Below are 17,418 nucleotides of genomic sequence, written 5' to 3'. Positions count from 1 at the left end.
TGGGTACACTGGCTCTTGGATCTCCAAGGAGGTGCAAAGTCAGCCACTGCCTGTGGCCACCCAGCAGGAGCTACAGAGAGATCTGCAGATTCCTCCTCTTTGTTTGGGGTTTGGAAGTGCCCAGATGAGGCCCAGCTATGAAGCAATGCAGGCTGCTGTCAAGCCTTAGGCCTGCTTTTGGAAGCTTTGGCGCTCTTTGACCCAGCAGCAGTTTGTTAGGTTTTAGATTGCAAAAGAACAGGCAATTCATATGCCAAAGCCTCCGCTCACAGCTTGGGTGGGGTTGTAAATTGGGTGGGGCGGGGTCTCAGGGAATCACCAGAGCAGAGCAAACAGCAATGGCAGCCAGTCAGCCCTGCCTCAGAGAGTTCCCCGGGTCTCTGTATCCTGCGACCCCATGCAGGAACAATGATCGCTGCAAGCACCTCTGTGAGAAAGCTGCCCTCGAGTTCCTGTCCCAATGCTAGATACTCCAGTTTCTCCCTGTATGAGTCTGGGTACCCAGAGTCTCGCCTGGAACTGGAGTTCAAAGCAATCAGGAGCGTGTATCTCCCTCCCGATTGAAAAAGACAACAGCGCATCCAGTTGCCAGCTACTTTCCGCCTCCACACCTCCTACCTGTCTCAATACGCTTTTCTCTTTCCTTCTAGTTATAGAATTTCCACTCAGCCAGCCTTCCTGTGGTTCTGGATGATATCCATTTTGTCTTTTAGTTGTAGTTTTGATGTGGTTGTGCGAGGCAGCAAGTACAGGTGTGTACCTATGCCACCATCTTGATTCCTTCTATGTTAATTTTTAAAAAACAAGTTTTCTAAAGGGCTCCGATCCTCTTTGCCCTACTTAAGATAATGGGTTAAACATAACAGGGAATCCTTGTTTACGGAAGATTCTACAACATCTTATGTTCACCAACTGGTGCTGGATCTTTGACATAATGTGGCAAGTGTGAGTTTGTTCTAATGTTGAAAAAGCTTCTCATCAGTTTAGCCATTCATGAAAATTAAGAATACAGAGCAAAAACCATAAAACCTTTAAAAAACAATGACTAGCCGAAACCGGTTTGGCTCAGTGGATAGAGCGTCGGCCTGTGGACTGAAAGGTCCCAGGTTCGATTCCGGTTAAGGACATGTACCTGGGTTGCGGGCACATCCCCAGTGGGAGATGTGCAGGAGGCAGCTGATCGATGTTTCTCTCTCATCGATGTTTCTAACTCTCTGTCTCTCTCCCTTCCTCTCTGTGAAAAATCAATAAAATATATTTAAAAAATAAAAAATAAAAAACAATGACTAACTTAAACATATGTAAAATATTTGGCAAAGTTAATTTATTTAATAAGGAAAAATGCCTTAAAAATCTTTAAGAAAATGACCAATTTTAGGAGTGGGGTGTGGGATGAGCAAATGAACTGCAGTTTACAGAAAAGAACAAAAATGACAATATACCTATATACAAAATGATGCTCAATTTCACTCATCATTAAAGAGGAACAAATCATGCCCTGACCGGTGTGGCTCAGCGGACAGAGCGTCGGCCTGCGGACTGAAGGGTCCCGGGTTCGATTCCGTTCAAGGGCATGTACCTTGGTTGCGGGCACATCCCCAGTGGGGGGTGTGCAGGAGGCAGTTGATCGATGTTTCTCTCTCATCGATGTTTCTAACTCTCTAGCCCTCTCCCTTCCTCTCTGTAAAAAATCAATAAAATATATTTTTTTTAAAAAAAGAGGAACAAATCAAAGAGAGCATTTTTCACCTATTGGATTCCCAATATTTTAACACATTGTATGCGGGCCGTTTTTGCTAATTTTTTGCGCAAATGGCAACGTTCAGTAAAATTATGATAACTTTAGTTTTACATATTTTTTTTTCAATGAAACTTTTTGTGATTTACTACAAAATGTATACTGAATTATTTTTCTTAAATTTTAAACAGACAAATACTGGAAAACTCACTGGAAATTGTGTTTACCAGTCAACGTAAAACGTATAAATATGTTTCCCGTATACAATGTGTTAAAAGTTTGCTGGCTTCTAATATGGTGTTTGGGGTGGGTGGGCAGGAGAGAGTGTGGGTGGCTAGTACATACTATAGGAAGTATAAAGTAGCTTAAAAATTTTTGGAAGGCAATGTGGCAATGTCTATCAATTTTAAAAATGCCCCATAACCCAGCAATTTTATGGTTAGGAACTTATGTCAATATAAACTTGCATGAGAATGCAAAGACATTTAAAAAGATATTCATTTTACACTGTCTGCAAAAGCTAAAAGTCTCAAAACAAACTACATATCCATAAGTTATAGTATAGCCATATAAGGAGAAAACTGCAGTCTTGGCTACAAACTCATATCTACAAACACACTTGGGGAAAAACTATAAAGCCATTAGAAAGACAGACAGAACCTCTCACCCTGCTCCCACATGAAACAAGCAGCAGGACAGAATCAGCTACCACAGGAGCGCAAGCCACATTTCAGCAATATGGGGATAAACCGGAGCCATCATGTTACATGCTGCTATATAGCCTTTCATAATAAGAAATGATCTTTCTCTCTTTGGGCCAAATTTTTCTTATTGATTTTCTCTGCACTGATGACATCACATGTTGAATATTTTTTGCTTGCCTTAGCACATGTCACTTGTCCCTCTACCCCAGAGTGCATTAAGATGGTTCTGAGGGAATGACATTTCCAAGCTTCAGCAACCAAGACTTGCTAGCATCTAGCCAATATACATGCAAATTTACCCTTTTAAATTTAGCCAATTGGGTCAAAAAGCCCTCTAAATTGAAAGGGATTCTTCAAGAAAATATGAATGTGTATCTTACTCTTAATTCTATCCTGTGCAAATGGCTTTGTATATGGCCTGTGGCCATCTATGTAGACAGGAGGAAACAAATATAAATAGAAAGCTACTCAAAATGTAGAGAGGGAAAAACAGGAAGGGCAAATCCAAACTTGGCTGCATTTCAGAATTTAAAGAAAAAAAAGAAGCAGCCTGACTCGCACAGAGGAAGAGGAAAACATGAACATGATGAAGCCATTGGAAACAAGAGTAAGTAAAAGGCTTGACAATATAAATTTCTATCAGTCTGTGCATTAATCAAGAATTCAAGTCTGTTCTGTTTGGTTTGGTTTTATGCCTATGGTGCGAGAAATAAAAGATTTTCATGGTTTAAATGTACCTCTCCCCAAACTTCTGTGAAGATTTTCCTTCACCTAATATCCGACTCAGGTGCATCATTCTCAAATTTATTGACAAACTACCTAGGCACGGGCACAGAATACAAGGCTAGCACTGCAGAATTAGGCTGTCACATGATCCTAACACAGCAACATCCCAAGAACAACAAATACCAGAAGCACATGCCTCCAAAACTAGAACCTCAGACTGGTTGATCTCTTCCCTCTGAGATTTGACAAAGAACTTGTATGCATAACCCATGGATACAGACAATAGGGTGGCAAAGGCCTGGGGTAGGGGAATAGGGTTAGGGGGGGCTAGAAGGAGTCAATGGGGGACAGGGGGGGAAGGGGACATATGTAAGATTCAAATAGTTCAACCAAAAAAGAGAATGAAAGAAACCGCAAACTTTGTAAGTTGCAGCATCAAAAGGAACACACACTATCACTAGTGTAATCATCACTGTTCCTACTGCTTTCTCAGTTATACTAACCAAAGAACAAAAGGACTTTTAAAAATTAAAATCATTCAAGGATTGGGATGGGAACAGGAAATACAATTTTTAAAAAAACAAACAAACAAAAACACGGGGGTTCTGGCCCTAGCCCGTTTGGCTCAGTGGTTGGAGAGATGATCCATGGACCAAAGGGTCCCTGGTTCGATTCATCAAGGGCACATACTTCAGTTGCAGGCTCAATCCCCAGCCCCAGTTAGGGTGTATGCAGGAGGCAACCAATCAATGTGTCTCTCTCGCATTGATGCTTCTCTCTCTCTGACTCTCCCTCTCCCTTCCACTCTGTTTGGAAGGCAATGGAGAAAATATCCTTGGGTGAGGATTAACAACAAATAAAGGGTGGTGGGAGGATTCTGGGAGCCTAATATGGGGAGTCTTCTTTTTAAAGGCTTTTGAAGGAAAAGATTCCCAGCAACACTGATATACCATACTTACTTACACTCAACAGTGGTCCCCTGTGACCACAACAGAACTCTAGGAGCCTAAAATGGGCATAGGACCTAAGTAGACACTTCTCCAAAATGGACATACAGAAGGCCAAAAGGCATATGAGAAAGTGCTCAAAGTCACTGATCATCTGAGAGATGCAAATCAAAAGGACAATGAGGTACCACCTCACATCTGTTAGAATGGCTATCATCAACAAATCAACAAACGACAAATGTTGGCAAGGATGTGGAGAAAAGGGAGCCCACGTGCACTGCTGGTGGGAATACAAACTAGTGCAGCCTCTGTGGAAAACAGTTTGGAGTTTCCTCAAAAAATTAAAAATGGAACTACCATTTGACCCAGTGACCTCAGTTATAGAATATATCCCAAGAACTCAGAAACACCCATCAGAAAGAATATATGCACCCCTATATTCCTATCAGCGCAATTTACAATAGCTATCATTTAGAAACAGCCTAAGTGCCCACCAGCAGATGAGTGGATTAAGAAACTGTAGTACATCTATACAATGGAATATTATGCAGCTGTAGAAAAAGAAAACTCTTACCATTGCAACAGCATGGATGGACCTAGAGAGCATTATGCTAAGCGAAATAAGCCAGTTAGAGGAAGATAAGTATTACATGATCTCACTCATATGTGAAATATAATGAAAAACATAAACTGATGAACAAAAATAGACCCAGAAACATAGAAGCATCAAACAGACTGTCAAACCTTAGATGGGAGGATGGGGGGGTGGGGAGTGGGGGGGAGATCAACCAATGAACTTATATGTATACTAGAGGCCCGATGCATGAAATTCGTGCAAAAGTAGGCCTTCCTTCCCCTGGCTGCCGGCACTGGCTTCCCTCTGGCACCCTAGGACCCGGGCTTCCCTCTAGCTGCCTGCAAGTACCCGGGGCCCGCTTCCCTCGCAGCCCCGGCTTCGTCTGGAAGGACGTTGGGTCTAATTAGCATGTTACACTTTTATTATTATAGATATGCATAACCCATAGACACAGACAATAGGGTGGTGAAGGCTTGGGGGGAAGGGGGTAGGAGAGGGCAACGGGGGGAAAAAGGGGACATATGTAATACTTTCAATAATAAAGATTTATTTTTAAAAAACAAAACACTAGGAGCCTAGAATTTTGAATGCTCTTAGATCCTCTAGCTCTACCTGGGACTATCAACTACTCTTGAGCCCACCTCCAACATGACAGATTAGTAAAGCCATTAATCCTTACATATTCTATGTGCTTCAGTCAGATAGATTCCGTTTCTTTCAAAGATAACAAGTTAGTGTTTAGCACCAAACCCCAGTAATTTTTCCTGTTTTTAAAGAAGCAAATAAAAAATTTATAAGTTGTTACACATTTGCCTCCAAATGCATGCATGTTCAAAAGCAGTGAACAATTCCAGGATTTACCATAATCTTCTCCCATCCTCTTTCCCTCCTCCCTCCAAAAAAATAAAGGCTAGTAAAATCCACTTCCTCTAATATAGGCCTTGATACTATATAGGCCCAAGTAGGAAGTTGCCAACCAGGAATCCCAAAAGGTTCTTAGCAAGGAATGTACTCAGATCCATAAAATCTAGGGCCTCTGCCTGGCCGGTGTGGCTCATTGGTTGGGTGTCAACCCAGGAACCAAGAGGTCACCAGTTCGATTCCTGGTCAGGGTACATGCCTGGTTTCGGGTTCAATCCCCAGTAAGGGGTGTGCGGAAGGCAGCCGATCAGTTACGGTTCTTTCTCATCGATGTTTCTAACTCTCTATCCTTTTCCCTTCCCTCTCTCTCTAAAAAATCAATAAAATCCTATTTTTAAAAAATCTTAGGGCCTCCACCCTAAAGACTATCACTTCTGAAATGCAAAGATATCTTCCAGATGGTGATCAAGACTGGTAGCAACAAGGTATTGTTGTTGATGATTATTTTAGAGAAAGGAAGGGAGAGAGCAGCATTGATTTGTTGTTACACTTATTTATGCATTCATTGGTTGATTCTTATATGTGCCCTGACAGGGGATCAAACCCGGAACTTTGGCTTATCATTCAGGTGGGAAACGTCTGGCCCATGGGTCATATAAAACCTGAGAAATCATTTGGTATGGCCCTGTCAAGTCATTAGGCGTGAGTTAATTAAATGTTTGACCAACTATACCAGGCTAACTTTTTTTTATTGTTTAAAGTATTACATATGTCTCCTTTTTCCCCGATTGACCCCCTCTGCCACTCCCTCCCACCCAGGGCAAGCCCCACTACCCCAGTGTCTGTGTCCATTGGTTATGCTAATAGGCATGCATACAAGTCCTTTGGTTGCTCTCTAACCTCCCCCCTCCCACCTCTCCTGCTATTTGTCTCTGGATCTATTTTGTTCATCAAATTATTTTGTATCCCCCCCCTTTTTTTAGTGACCCTTGCTCTAGGTAATAATATTCATTAAATTTCAATTTCTTTGTGCTAGCATTTTCTGCCCATTAAACATGGATGAAAATTAAAATAAGGAAATAATGATTTTTAAAATGTTTCTAAATTGATCCGGTGTGCCAACGAGGGTATACACACTCTTCTTTGGGGACAGTAGCCCTAAGGATTGAATCCAAACATATCATGGTTTCAGGTTCTTCTTAGTCTGGCCCAAGTTCACCTTCCTGGCTTTGTCCCTCTCCAGTTGGTTCTCCAGATTCCATGAATTCGTTGTTCATTATATCCCACATATGAGTGAGATCATGTGATATTTATCTTTCTCCGACTGGCTTATTTTGCTTAGCATAATGTTCTCCAGGCCCATCCATGCTGTTGCAAATGGTAAGAGTTCCTTCTTTTTTACAGTAACGTATAGCAGGCTAATTTTTAAGTATAGCAGGATAATTTTGTATGGCCTGCAAATGATGTTATAAATATCCAAATAGTCCTTGGCAGAAAAAAGGTTCCCCACCCCTGGCTTATCGAGACGATGCTCTAACCTACTGAGTTACCTGACCAGGACCCAACAAGGTTTGTTTGTTTGTTTGTTTGAATATGTTTTTATTGATTTTTTAGAAAGAGAGGAAAGGAGAGGAAGAGAGAGAGATAAAAACATTGATGAGAAACATTGACCAGCTGCCTCCAGTGCGCCTATTAGGGATTGAGCCGGCAATCCAGGTGTGTGCCCTGACCTGAAATTGAACCAGAAACCTCTCAGTGCATGGGATGACGCTCAACCAACTGAGCCACACCAGCTGGGCCAACAATATTTATTTTAACATACTTTCCAGAGCACCTCTATGCAAGACCTCTGGTGCTGGGATATGACAATTTTTGGAGTTGGGCAAGATTAACAAAACATTTGATCTTTCAGTATAAAGTAAAATCAAGCTCCGTCTCTACCACAAAAGAATAAGTGATTCCATGTATATTTCTGTACATGTGCTCTCTAAGTGGAGAAATAATTCTCCCTAATCATCAACACACATTAAAAGCAAACTTTCACATTGAGGAATGCCAGTAACTACAGCACGAAAGCCCTGCTGCTTAACTCACTTAATCTGCTTAAACACATTTAGAAATGGTCAGGTTAGATTTTACTGCTCCTTTGCCTTGTCATGAACTACTAAAGTAATGAAAATTTAAACAGATGATATGAATAGTACCTTTCAGAGGTTGTACTGCCACTTTCAGTCAAAGATATATGTATGCAGAATAAAGCTGTTCTAAAATGAAACCAAGAAAAAATTTAATTCAGGAAGAACATGGGTTTCTGTTTAGTTCTCTTTGCTAAAGAAAGGTAAAGATCAAAAAATAATACAAAATTCCAGCCCTAGCCAATTTGGCTCAGTGGATAGAGCATCTGCCTGTGGACTGAAGGTTCCCAGGTTCGATTCCGGTCAAAGGCACGAACAGTAAGCTAAATCAGTAAGGTAAAGGCAGTGGGGGGCGTGCAGAAGGCAGCCAATCAATGATTCTCTCTCATCATTGATGTTTCTACCTGTCTTTCCTTCCCACTTCCTCTCTGAAATCAATAAAAATATATAAAAAAAAGAAATAATAATAATAATAATAATGGTAATAATACAAAATTCCATCAATGGGAACTGTGTGCTCCACCAATTTTGAGACATGCACTATTATTTTCTTTGGTTCCACTGCCTGAATCTTTTGAATCCAAAGAGAGGGCAAGTGAACAAGACGGCTGGTGACCTAGAAGGAATTGTGCACTCTGGGCACTGTGATACCATATTACTGCCCTCTTTTCCACATGCATAAAAAATAATTAGCTGTGATTCCATTGGTGCTTCTCTGGGCAATTTCTGTTGCACATAAATCTGTAATAACTGTACTGGGATAATATAATTTAAGTATTTCCCATTTTTTAGTATATAAGATGTAGGCCGAGTGACCTAGAGAGCAGAAAGGAGAACCAAGAGTCTAAAAGGAAGGAGATTATTTTCCTTCTAAATTTTCATATATAACTCATTCCTAATCATGGTTGCTCTAATCCAATTGACTCTAATGCTTTTCTCCACATGGAACTAAAGTGGTTACTTCAGGGAAGAATTTAATCCAGCTCCTCCTGCCTGGCAAAGGTTTTTTTGGGGGGGTTTTTTTCCCCCATCAAAGGGTGGCTGACTTCAATGCAGACATTTACAGTATCTCAAGAGCTTTTTTTCCTTAAAAAAGTAAATTAAAGAGACCACCTTTATCAGATTCCCCCATTGGAAGTTTTGGGATCAAGTTCCTGCAGAACAGTAACTTTGAAATCTAAGGTCACAGACCCTCTAAGAATCTGATTAAAGCTCATTCACAGAAAAATGTAAAAGCTACAAAATTCCACAAGACAGTCTATGAACCTAGGTTAAGAACTTTTAGCCTATAGAGAGATAGACTATGGAAAGGCTCAAGGTTAGTCTTGAGCATCCTTGAAGTCTAACAGGAACTCTCCTCTGTTTCTTAACCAGGAAGCAGGAAAATGATAGGAGTTCTAATGTGGGCTCATTCCTGAGAATGTGGGGTTCCACTCATGGGCAACTTTGGTTTGAGGACTTCTCTTTGGCCTGGGGAAACTGTCGTCTAAAACCCTACCTGTCCAATCTTTCCTACTCCTCTGCTTTCAGAGATGTCAGACCTGCCCTGTGGTCTGAAGACTCTACCAGCCCCCAGAGTATCCCTGCTATCTTCTTTCTTTTTAAAAAAAAATATATTTTATTGGTTTTTTACAGAGAGGAAGGGAGAGGGATAGAGAGTTAGAAACATCGATGAGAGAGAAACATCGATCAGCTGCCTCCTGCACACTCCCTACTGGGGATGTGCCCACAACCAAGGTACATGCCCTTGACTGGAATCGAACCTGGGACGCTTGAGTCCGCAGGCCAACGCTCTATCCACTGAGCCAAACCGGTTAGGGCTCTTCTCTCTTTCTTTATACTTCCCAGGCATTTTCCCTAACAAAACTCATACTTCTAATACCGTCTTGGGGTCTGCTTCTAAAACTACAGATCTGCAGTTGCTACATTTTCACAATACCTTTACACAGGGCCCCAAGGAAGTAGCCTTGAAGTCTTCCAGTTCTTACTCCAGTACCACCAACACAGAATCTATGCCCCTTAAAACAACGACTTTTTAGACATGCCCATAGGATGAAGGCCGTGGAAGCCAACAGGCCAATGATGTTTCACAGACTACATGGGTAGTTTTGAGATTTCTGCCTTCAGGTGTGAAACAAGACCCAATAAGGCAGCGGTTCTCAACCTGTGGGTCGCGACCCCTTTGGCGGTCGAATGACCCTTTTACAGGGGTCGCCTAAGACCATCCTGCATATCAGATATTTACATTACGATTCATAACAGTAGCAACATTACAGTTATGAAGTAGCAACGAAAATAATTTTATGGTTGGGTCACAACATGAGGAACTGTATTTAAAGGGCCAGAAGGTTGAGAACCACTGCAATAAGGGTACGTGCCAATGGTATAAGAGAAATTGGCATGGAAGGCTAAATCAGTAAGGTAAAATGTGTAACAGGACGTACCTTTGTCAGGCCTGAAAACATGACCCTGACTTGATGCTAAAATAGCTTTCACAACACTAAACATGGAGCTGTACATTCATAACCAAGCGCTGAAAAGTGATGACACTATTCAACAGCAAGAAGATAGAGTTAGGTCAAGTTAAAACACTTAAAGTCAGTTGTTAAGTGTGCCAGTAGGAGCTATTAAGTGTGCAAATAAATGTTCTATTATTTGAGTACCACAATGGCCAAATCCCAGCATCACGGGAGGCTTTCAGTTGAAGGAATAGGTTAAGATTCTGAGGTAAATACAAGGGATTGTGTTAGATTCAGCCATGCTGTATCACTTTTCCTAAATCATTTCTGTTCAACTGTTAAGGCTTAGGGCATGCAGTATTAAATGACTGTATCAACCTACCCTTTTCTCCTGTGATAAAACATTATTATAAAATAGTACAGAGGAGAAATCTTTTAAATTAGAGTTTCTCTGAAAGTCTCAAAGAACAAAATAATCAAATGCTTTGCAAGCTTTTCCACCCTTTATTCTTGGTTTGTGGTGTTAAGCTCTTAGTGACAAAGAAGCCAAACCCACATATCTAGTTTACCAACACACTGAAAGCAAATCGTAGTCGTACTTCTATTTTAACCAAGCATGACAACAAGGTGATTGAGTAGCTTCCCAAACTACCAGAGCAACGGGCAATAACTTGCATAAGCTGGCGTTAGATCAGCACTTCATAAATCCTGCAGGCTCCTGACCATTTACATGATCTTTTTATGCAGAATCGGCAGTCTGACACTGGCTCTCACAGGCAATAAAACCATCTCTCTGCTAACCCAACTCACTGTTCAGACGGGTCTTCTTGAATGCAGTCTTTATTACAACCCCACTGCTGCTCCTACACTGAAGAAATACCATGTTTTTAAGTCAGGAGTTCTTCTTTCTTGCTTTATTGTAATCGGGGTCTTACAACGACCCGATACTGTTACAAAGCATCGTGCTTTATAACAGTAAAGCTTCTGGAAAACCCAAACAAAAGACACGTCACCCGGTGACGTCAGCCTATATACAGTTCTGTGTGGTCGCAGCACATAAGCAAATCCATTCTTGTGCCGTTTCTCGGAAAAGCTTTTCAGTAAATGCACTCATGCTGCTCCAGGAGCTCTTCTCTGCAACAAGCCGCCCATCTGCCATCAACAAGTTAAGACCGGGAGAACTAACAGCTGCAGAAAGGAAAGACTGATGCTTTGATTAACCAGCTGAGCAGTTAGAGGAGGACGAAATTAATAACTTATATTCAGAAGCGATTTAAGGAAACAGAGTGGTCACGAAAAATGAAACCAACGCTATTGAGAAGAATATCCTAAGGAAAAAAACAACTCACCCTGCTGGATTAAATTTTACTCAGAAAGCCTGGGACATAGAAAACAGGAAACTGGTCAAAGGCTCCTGCATGTTAGAGCCTTTTACAGACTCACTGCGTTGAGTCTAACAACCGCGACTGAATGCAGCCTCCAATGTGCTCAGAAGAATGGGTAAGTCCATGCATTTATATGCCTTGTACAGTCAGCAACAAATCACGCTTTTTTAAATAAACCACTGAATTCACATTTTATGAGGGGAATCACTGTCACATTTTTGGATCCTGAGGTTTAAGTAAAAGCATATATTGATGATAACAGGCTATGTTTTATCTTCTTAATGGTTTAAGTTTTGTTCCAGTCATACTAACAAGGTTAATTTTTCTGCAGCAAATGAAAAATAAGTTAAATGCAGTGAAATATTTCACCATATTGTTATGTTCATTTCTTAATAGCTCATACGTTCTGCTAAAATATATCCTATCTTCTTGTTTTCCTTAAATTATATTCTGCAGGCTTACATTTCAAGTGGCCATTAGGGGCCCCTATGCTGGCAGCAATATATGCAATGAGTATGGTTTTAAAAATGCTGCCTGCCTTGGGAATGGCGTGTCCACCTAAATGCCGCTGCGAGAAGCAGCTCTTCTACTGCGACTCTCAGGGCTTCCACTCAGTGCCAAACGCCACAGACAAGGGCTCTCTGGGCCTTTCCCTGAGGCACAATCACATCACAGAGCTTGAAAGGGATCAATTTGCCAGCTTCAGTCAACTTACCTGGCTCCACTTAGACCACAATCAAATTTCAACAGTAAAAGAAGATGCTTTTCAAGGACTATATAAACTTAAGGAATTAATCTTAAGCTCCAACAAAATATTTTACTTGCCAAATACAACTTTTACCCAACTGATTAATCTGCAAAATTTGGACCTGTCTTTTAATCAGCTGTCATCTCTGCACCCAGAGCTCTTCTATGGCCTTCGGAAGCTGCAGACCTTGCATTTACGGTCCAACTCCCTGCGGACTATCCCAGTACGCTTGTTCTGGGACTGTCGTAGTCTGGAGTTTCTAGATTTGAGCACAAACCGTTTGCGAAGTTTGGCTCGAAATGGATTTGCGGGATTAATCAAACTGAGAGAGCTTCACCTAGAGCACAACCAGCTGACGAAGATTAATTTTGCTCATTTCCTACGTCTAAGTAGTCTGCACACGCTCTTCTTACAATGGAACAAAATCAGCAACTTGACATGTGGGATGGAATGGACCTGGGGCACTTTAGAAAAGCTAGACCTGACTGGAAATGAAATCAAAGCCATCGATCTGACAGTGTTTGAAATAATGCCTAATCTTAAAATACTCCTAATGGATAACAACAAGTTAAACAGCCTGGATTCCAAGATCTTAAATTCCCTGAGATCCCTCACAACTGTTGGCCTCTCTGGCAATCTGTGGGAATGCAGCCCTAGAATATGTGCTTTGGCCTCCTGGCTGGGCAATTTCCAAGGTCGGTGGGAGCATTCCATCTTATGCCACAGTCCTGACCACACCCAAGGAGAGGATATACTAGATGCAGTCCATGGATTTCAGCTCTGCTGGAATTTATCAACCACTGTCATCACAGCCATGGCTACAACTTATAGAGATCCAACCACTGAATATACAAAAAGAATAAGCTCATCAAGTTACTATGTGGGAGACAAAGAAATCCCAACTACTGCAGGCACAGCAGTTACTACTGAGGAACACTTTCCCGAACCAGACAATGCCATCTTCACTCAGCGGGTAATTACAGGAACAATGGCTTTATTGTTTTCTTTCTTTTTTATTATTTTTATAGTGTTCATCTCCAGGAAGTGCTGCCCTCCCACTTTAAGAAGAATTAGACAGTGCTCAATGATTCAGAACCACAGGCAGCTCCGATCCCAAACACGACTCCATATGTCAAACATGTCAGACCAAGGACCGTATAATGAATATGAACCCACCCATGAAGGACCCTTCATCATCATTAATGGTTATGGACAGTGCAAGTGTCAGCAACTGCCATACAAAGAATGTGAAGTATAATATCTACCTATCATCAAAAATTACATCAGATAAGTAACCTATTTTACATAGTAGGGGCTAAATATCTAATTTTTAACAATGGTGACATTAAGCCTAATTTTCAAAACCAAGTGGAGACTTAAGTTTTTGAAGTGTTGAAGTGTTTTTGATTTTTTTTATGAAACCATATTTTAAGTGTTAAATGAAGCAATGCTCACATTAATTTGCAATCTTGTTGGAAAGTCTAAAAATGCTTACTTCAAATTAAGGCATTTCATGTATGCGATTATATACTATTGAGTGTAAACATAAGCTATTTTTTTTCCCTACTGAAAACAGTTTGGAAAGAAGGTACTGAGCAGAAAAATATATGAATCAATACTTGTTTGATCATTGCTTTCCATCCCAAGTACCACCATTGGCTTGTTGCTTAAAAGGAGACTTAGCAAAGTTCTCTTGTATGATAATTTGGTATTTACTTAAATTTACAATTTACTGCCAGTGTGGGAAGTAGAATTTCATTATGCTAAAGACTGGTAAATATTAAACACTCTTATTCCAGAGTTTTTGCCTGGGTTAATAGATATTATCAAAGTCCACATCATGAAATTAGAACTCTTTATGTAATTCTAATAAGCTGAGTAACTCTTTAATATATTTAAACAATGAATCCAAGTGAATGTGGAAAAGGTCTCATTACAATGAATTCAATACTAAATGATTACACTGACTTTGTATCATACAGCTCTAGTTTAACTTATAATGAACATGTTGACCTTTTGTGGCATTTTTAGACAATTATTTTAAACTAGTATTACATTACCATTTTACTTATTAGTTTACTAAATCCTATATTTACATTTATATGTGAAAAAAGATTTAGAAATTATTTTGGAGAGAAAAGAGAGAAACTGAGTCAACTTAATCCTAGGACCTGCTCCCTTTAGTTTGAAAGCACACACAACATTCTCTCCCTTTCTCAACTGTCATGATCAAAGTTGCCTTACAAAGAGGTTTAAACTCTTTCTTCTGTTTTCTTCCTAATCCTCACACCTCAGATCCAAATCAAAAATAATTAGCAACAGGCATAACAATGATTCTTAATAGAATATATATTATAAAGGAACATTAAAAATCACTTTCTAAATATTATATTCTAAAACCTGGCATTTTAATAAGGATAGTCATATTATAAGAGCAGTTCCTTTCCAAGTGAAAGAAACAACAGATTACCGAGCAAACCTCTTTATGGTAAAACACCAACTACATGCTTATACAGCCACGCAATGGTAACTCAAAGGTGGCATGGAGGGGAGGGAGATGAAAGGGAAAGGCAGCATTTTGAAATCTGACTCACAGAAACGGGTTAGCTGAAGTTAAGAGGCAGCCAAGAGTGAGGCAAATGGGTAGCTGTACACTATCTACAGGGAAGGTCCCATGACCTACAGCTGAAATGAGGAGGAGGAGGTCCCCTAGTGTTAATATAAACATTCCACAATTAACAAATGATAGTGATGCCACACTTCTCATGTGAAAAAGAACCACATGTATTGCGTTTCTTCAATTATGATTTCTATGGAGAAACTATAACATATTTAAGATTCAGATGCAAGTTACCAATTCACACAGAATTTTTCCATAAACAAAGTTTATGTAGCAGCAAAACCCAAGACATTAGACTACTGACTTGATTCTAGAAGAATGAACATTTTTACAACTGACATTTACAACTGTATGTGAAAAAGGCGAAAATCCTTAGAGAAAACCACTACCATAAAAGAAGAAAGTTACCTTTTCCTTAATATGACCATTAAAACATGATATTTCTCATTCAAGGCATATTTTTTCTTCCCTGGACTAAACTGAAAACATGTTAAGAATACAGTTTAACCTATGAGGTTTAATTGTAATTTTTTTTTCTTTTTAATACTAAAGAGAGGGGTGTCTGTCTACATTTCAAAAAAACAAAAAACATGTCTCAGTAAAATGCTGACAAGATCACATATTATGGTAAAAATGTATTCTCTGAATTTCTTAAGGTGGGTAAATTAGTTTGCAAAGTCTCTGTCCGTAAAGTTCAGGTGATCTTGAGCAGTGAGCATTTCATTTCTTGTTAAACCAGATCTTAGGCCTGCCTGGACAGAGACAAAAGCTGATTTAATGGCACAGAGCACAGCTCACCACTTCCCTTCAGGGCTGGATCTGAAACCCCCATTACAAATGAGAGCTCCACAGGTAAAATTTACCAACTCATTTATCAGGCAAACCATGGCCATTTGTCAGAGAAAAGCTTTGTCACAATATTCTGTCCTGAACACATAAGATTCCATTAGCCCTAAAGAATAGCAAAAAAGTATTTTCTATCATTTCCACCACACCAAATTAATTGAAATTGTGAGTAGAAGGGTGAGAAATATTGGCTAGGAATCTCCACATTAATCCTAAAGATTACAGTTAGTAAAATGGACCATTAATCAGCAAAATTCTTAATGTATGTAGAAAAGTAAATTGGAAAAGCAAGCCATTTAGTAATTCAGGGAACAGCAGAACCAAGGCCACCCCGGCATACTTTCAAGATGAAAAATAACTGATTTTTTGCCCTGCATATTTTCTTCTTCTTCTTTTTTTTTTTTTTTTTTTTTTTGGTAATGCTCTCTGAGAAAAGCAAGTAACAATGCCAACCAGCATGTCCCCTCTTCATTAAAGCACAAACTTCCTTTTTGAATTGCCTATTGAAGGCAGTATTCCATTTAATTTTGGTCTTTTTGTGTTTCAGTATCAGCACAGATTTGAAGATGAGACTGTTAGTTATATGTGCTCTCTTTACCAACTGGCTAGAGTGGAAGAGCATCGCAGCTACATTGCAGATCCTGCTAACCCAATGTTAGAGCTTTTGTTTTTTGGTTTAGTTTTATCTTCCTCAGCCTCCTCTTCCCACCAACCCTGTTTTTCCCTCCCCCATTTTCAAGATTAGAGGAAAATGACCACTTATCTAGAACTAGAAAAATAATTAAATCTCTGGAAAAAGAAAAGCTAAAGAAGGTTATATACTGTACCCACCTAGTAATCAAGAGCTAGTTTGGAATCATTTATATTCATTTCTGTAGTTTGCCAGGGATTTCAATCACCTTTATAAAATGAGAGTGGGCTGACAAATTTGCAAATTCACACACAATTCAGAGAGAATACCCACTGCCAACATCAAATAGCAAAGATACTAATTTTTAAGCCAAAAATCTGTACTAACACATGTAATTTCTTAATGTGCCTAAGTTAATTTCTGTACCAATTTAATGAATGGAACTGACTAAACTTCCCAACTCCACTAATTATTAAAATCCATCTGCTTATTCTGATGCTAGTCACCAAGAGCGAGATTCCATCTTTCCAATAAAAATGAGCCCCATGTAACACCAGGTCTGAATCCTAAAATTGAAAAAAGGCATTTCATTTTCTATACTTCCTACACAGAGTCGGGGAGGGGAGAGGGCTATAAGTGCTCTGTTCTCCCTCTAAAGTGTAGCTATCAAAATAAAATTTGAAAGAATAATTTTAGAAGCTGACTTATATGACCATTTTCCTAATAGAGCAATACAGTGACAGACTTGTCTCAAAAATCTGTTTTGAGACATGCTTTTCATATCTTATTGGTTAAAGTGCTTCAATTAGAAAAAGACAAGGGTGATAAGGCCAATAATTTAAGGCAAAAAAACAAACAACAGAAAATGACGGTTTAAGCTTTCATACTATTATTGCAAACATTTGGAAACATCTGCTTCCTTCAACTAACCTATCCTTCCTTGGTAATTTTTTTAAAAGTTTCATCTATGGAATGTTTTTGAACCTTTCTATCAACACAGATTGGAAATCAAAAGTACAATCCAAACACATTGTTCTTAAT

At 39.6% G+C, this 17,418-nt stretch overlaps 2 protein-coding genes across 9 annotated transcripts in view; one reads left to right on the top strand and one right to left on the bottom strand.

Annotated features, from left to right (window-relative positions):
* The window catches only part of CTNNA1 (catenin (cadherin-associated protein), alpha 1, 102kDa), a 298,927-nt gene that overhangs the window by 55,821 nt on the left and 225,688 nt on the right, over positions 1-17,418 (bottom strand). The window lies entirely within an intron of this gene.
* LRRTM2 (leucine rich repeat transmembrane neuronal 2) lies at positions 11,212-16,716 on the top strand. The gene is made up of 2 exons (XM_005881027.2): positions 11,212-11,647; positions 11,989-16,716. Exons 1-2 carry the CDS (start codon positions 11,644-11,646, stop codon positions 13,536-13,538), a joined length of 1,554 nt encoding a protein of 517 aa, XP_005881089.1. The 5' UTR covers positions 11,212-11,643; the 3' UTR covers positions 13,539-16,716.

The sequence above is a fragment of the Myotis brandtii genome, unplaced genomic scaffold (assembly GCF_000412655.1).
Source record: "Myotis brandtii unplaced genomic scaffold, ASM41265v1 scaffold668, whole genome shotgun sequence".
In the NCBI taxonomy this organism is placed as follows: Eukaryota; Metazoa; Chordata; class Mammalia; order Chiroptera; family Vespertilionidae; genus Myotis; species Myotis brandtii.
This window is presented reverse-complemented; position numbering and strand designations above follow the sequence as displayed.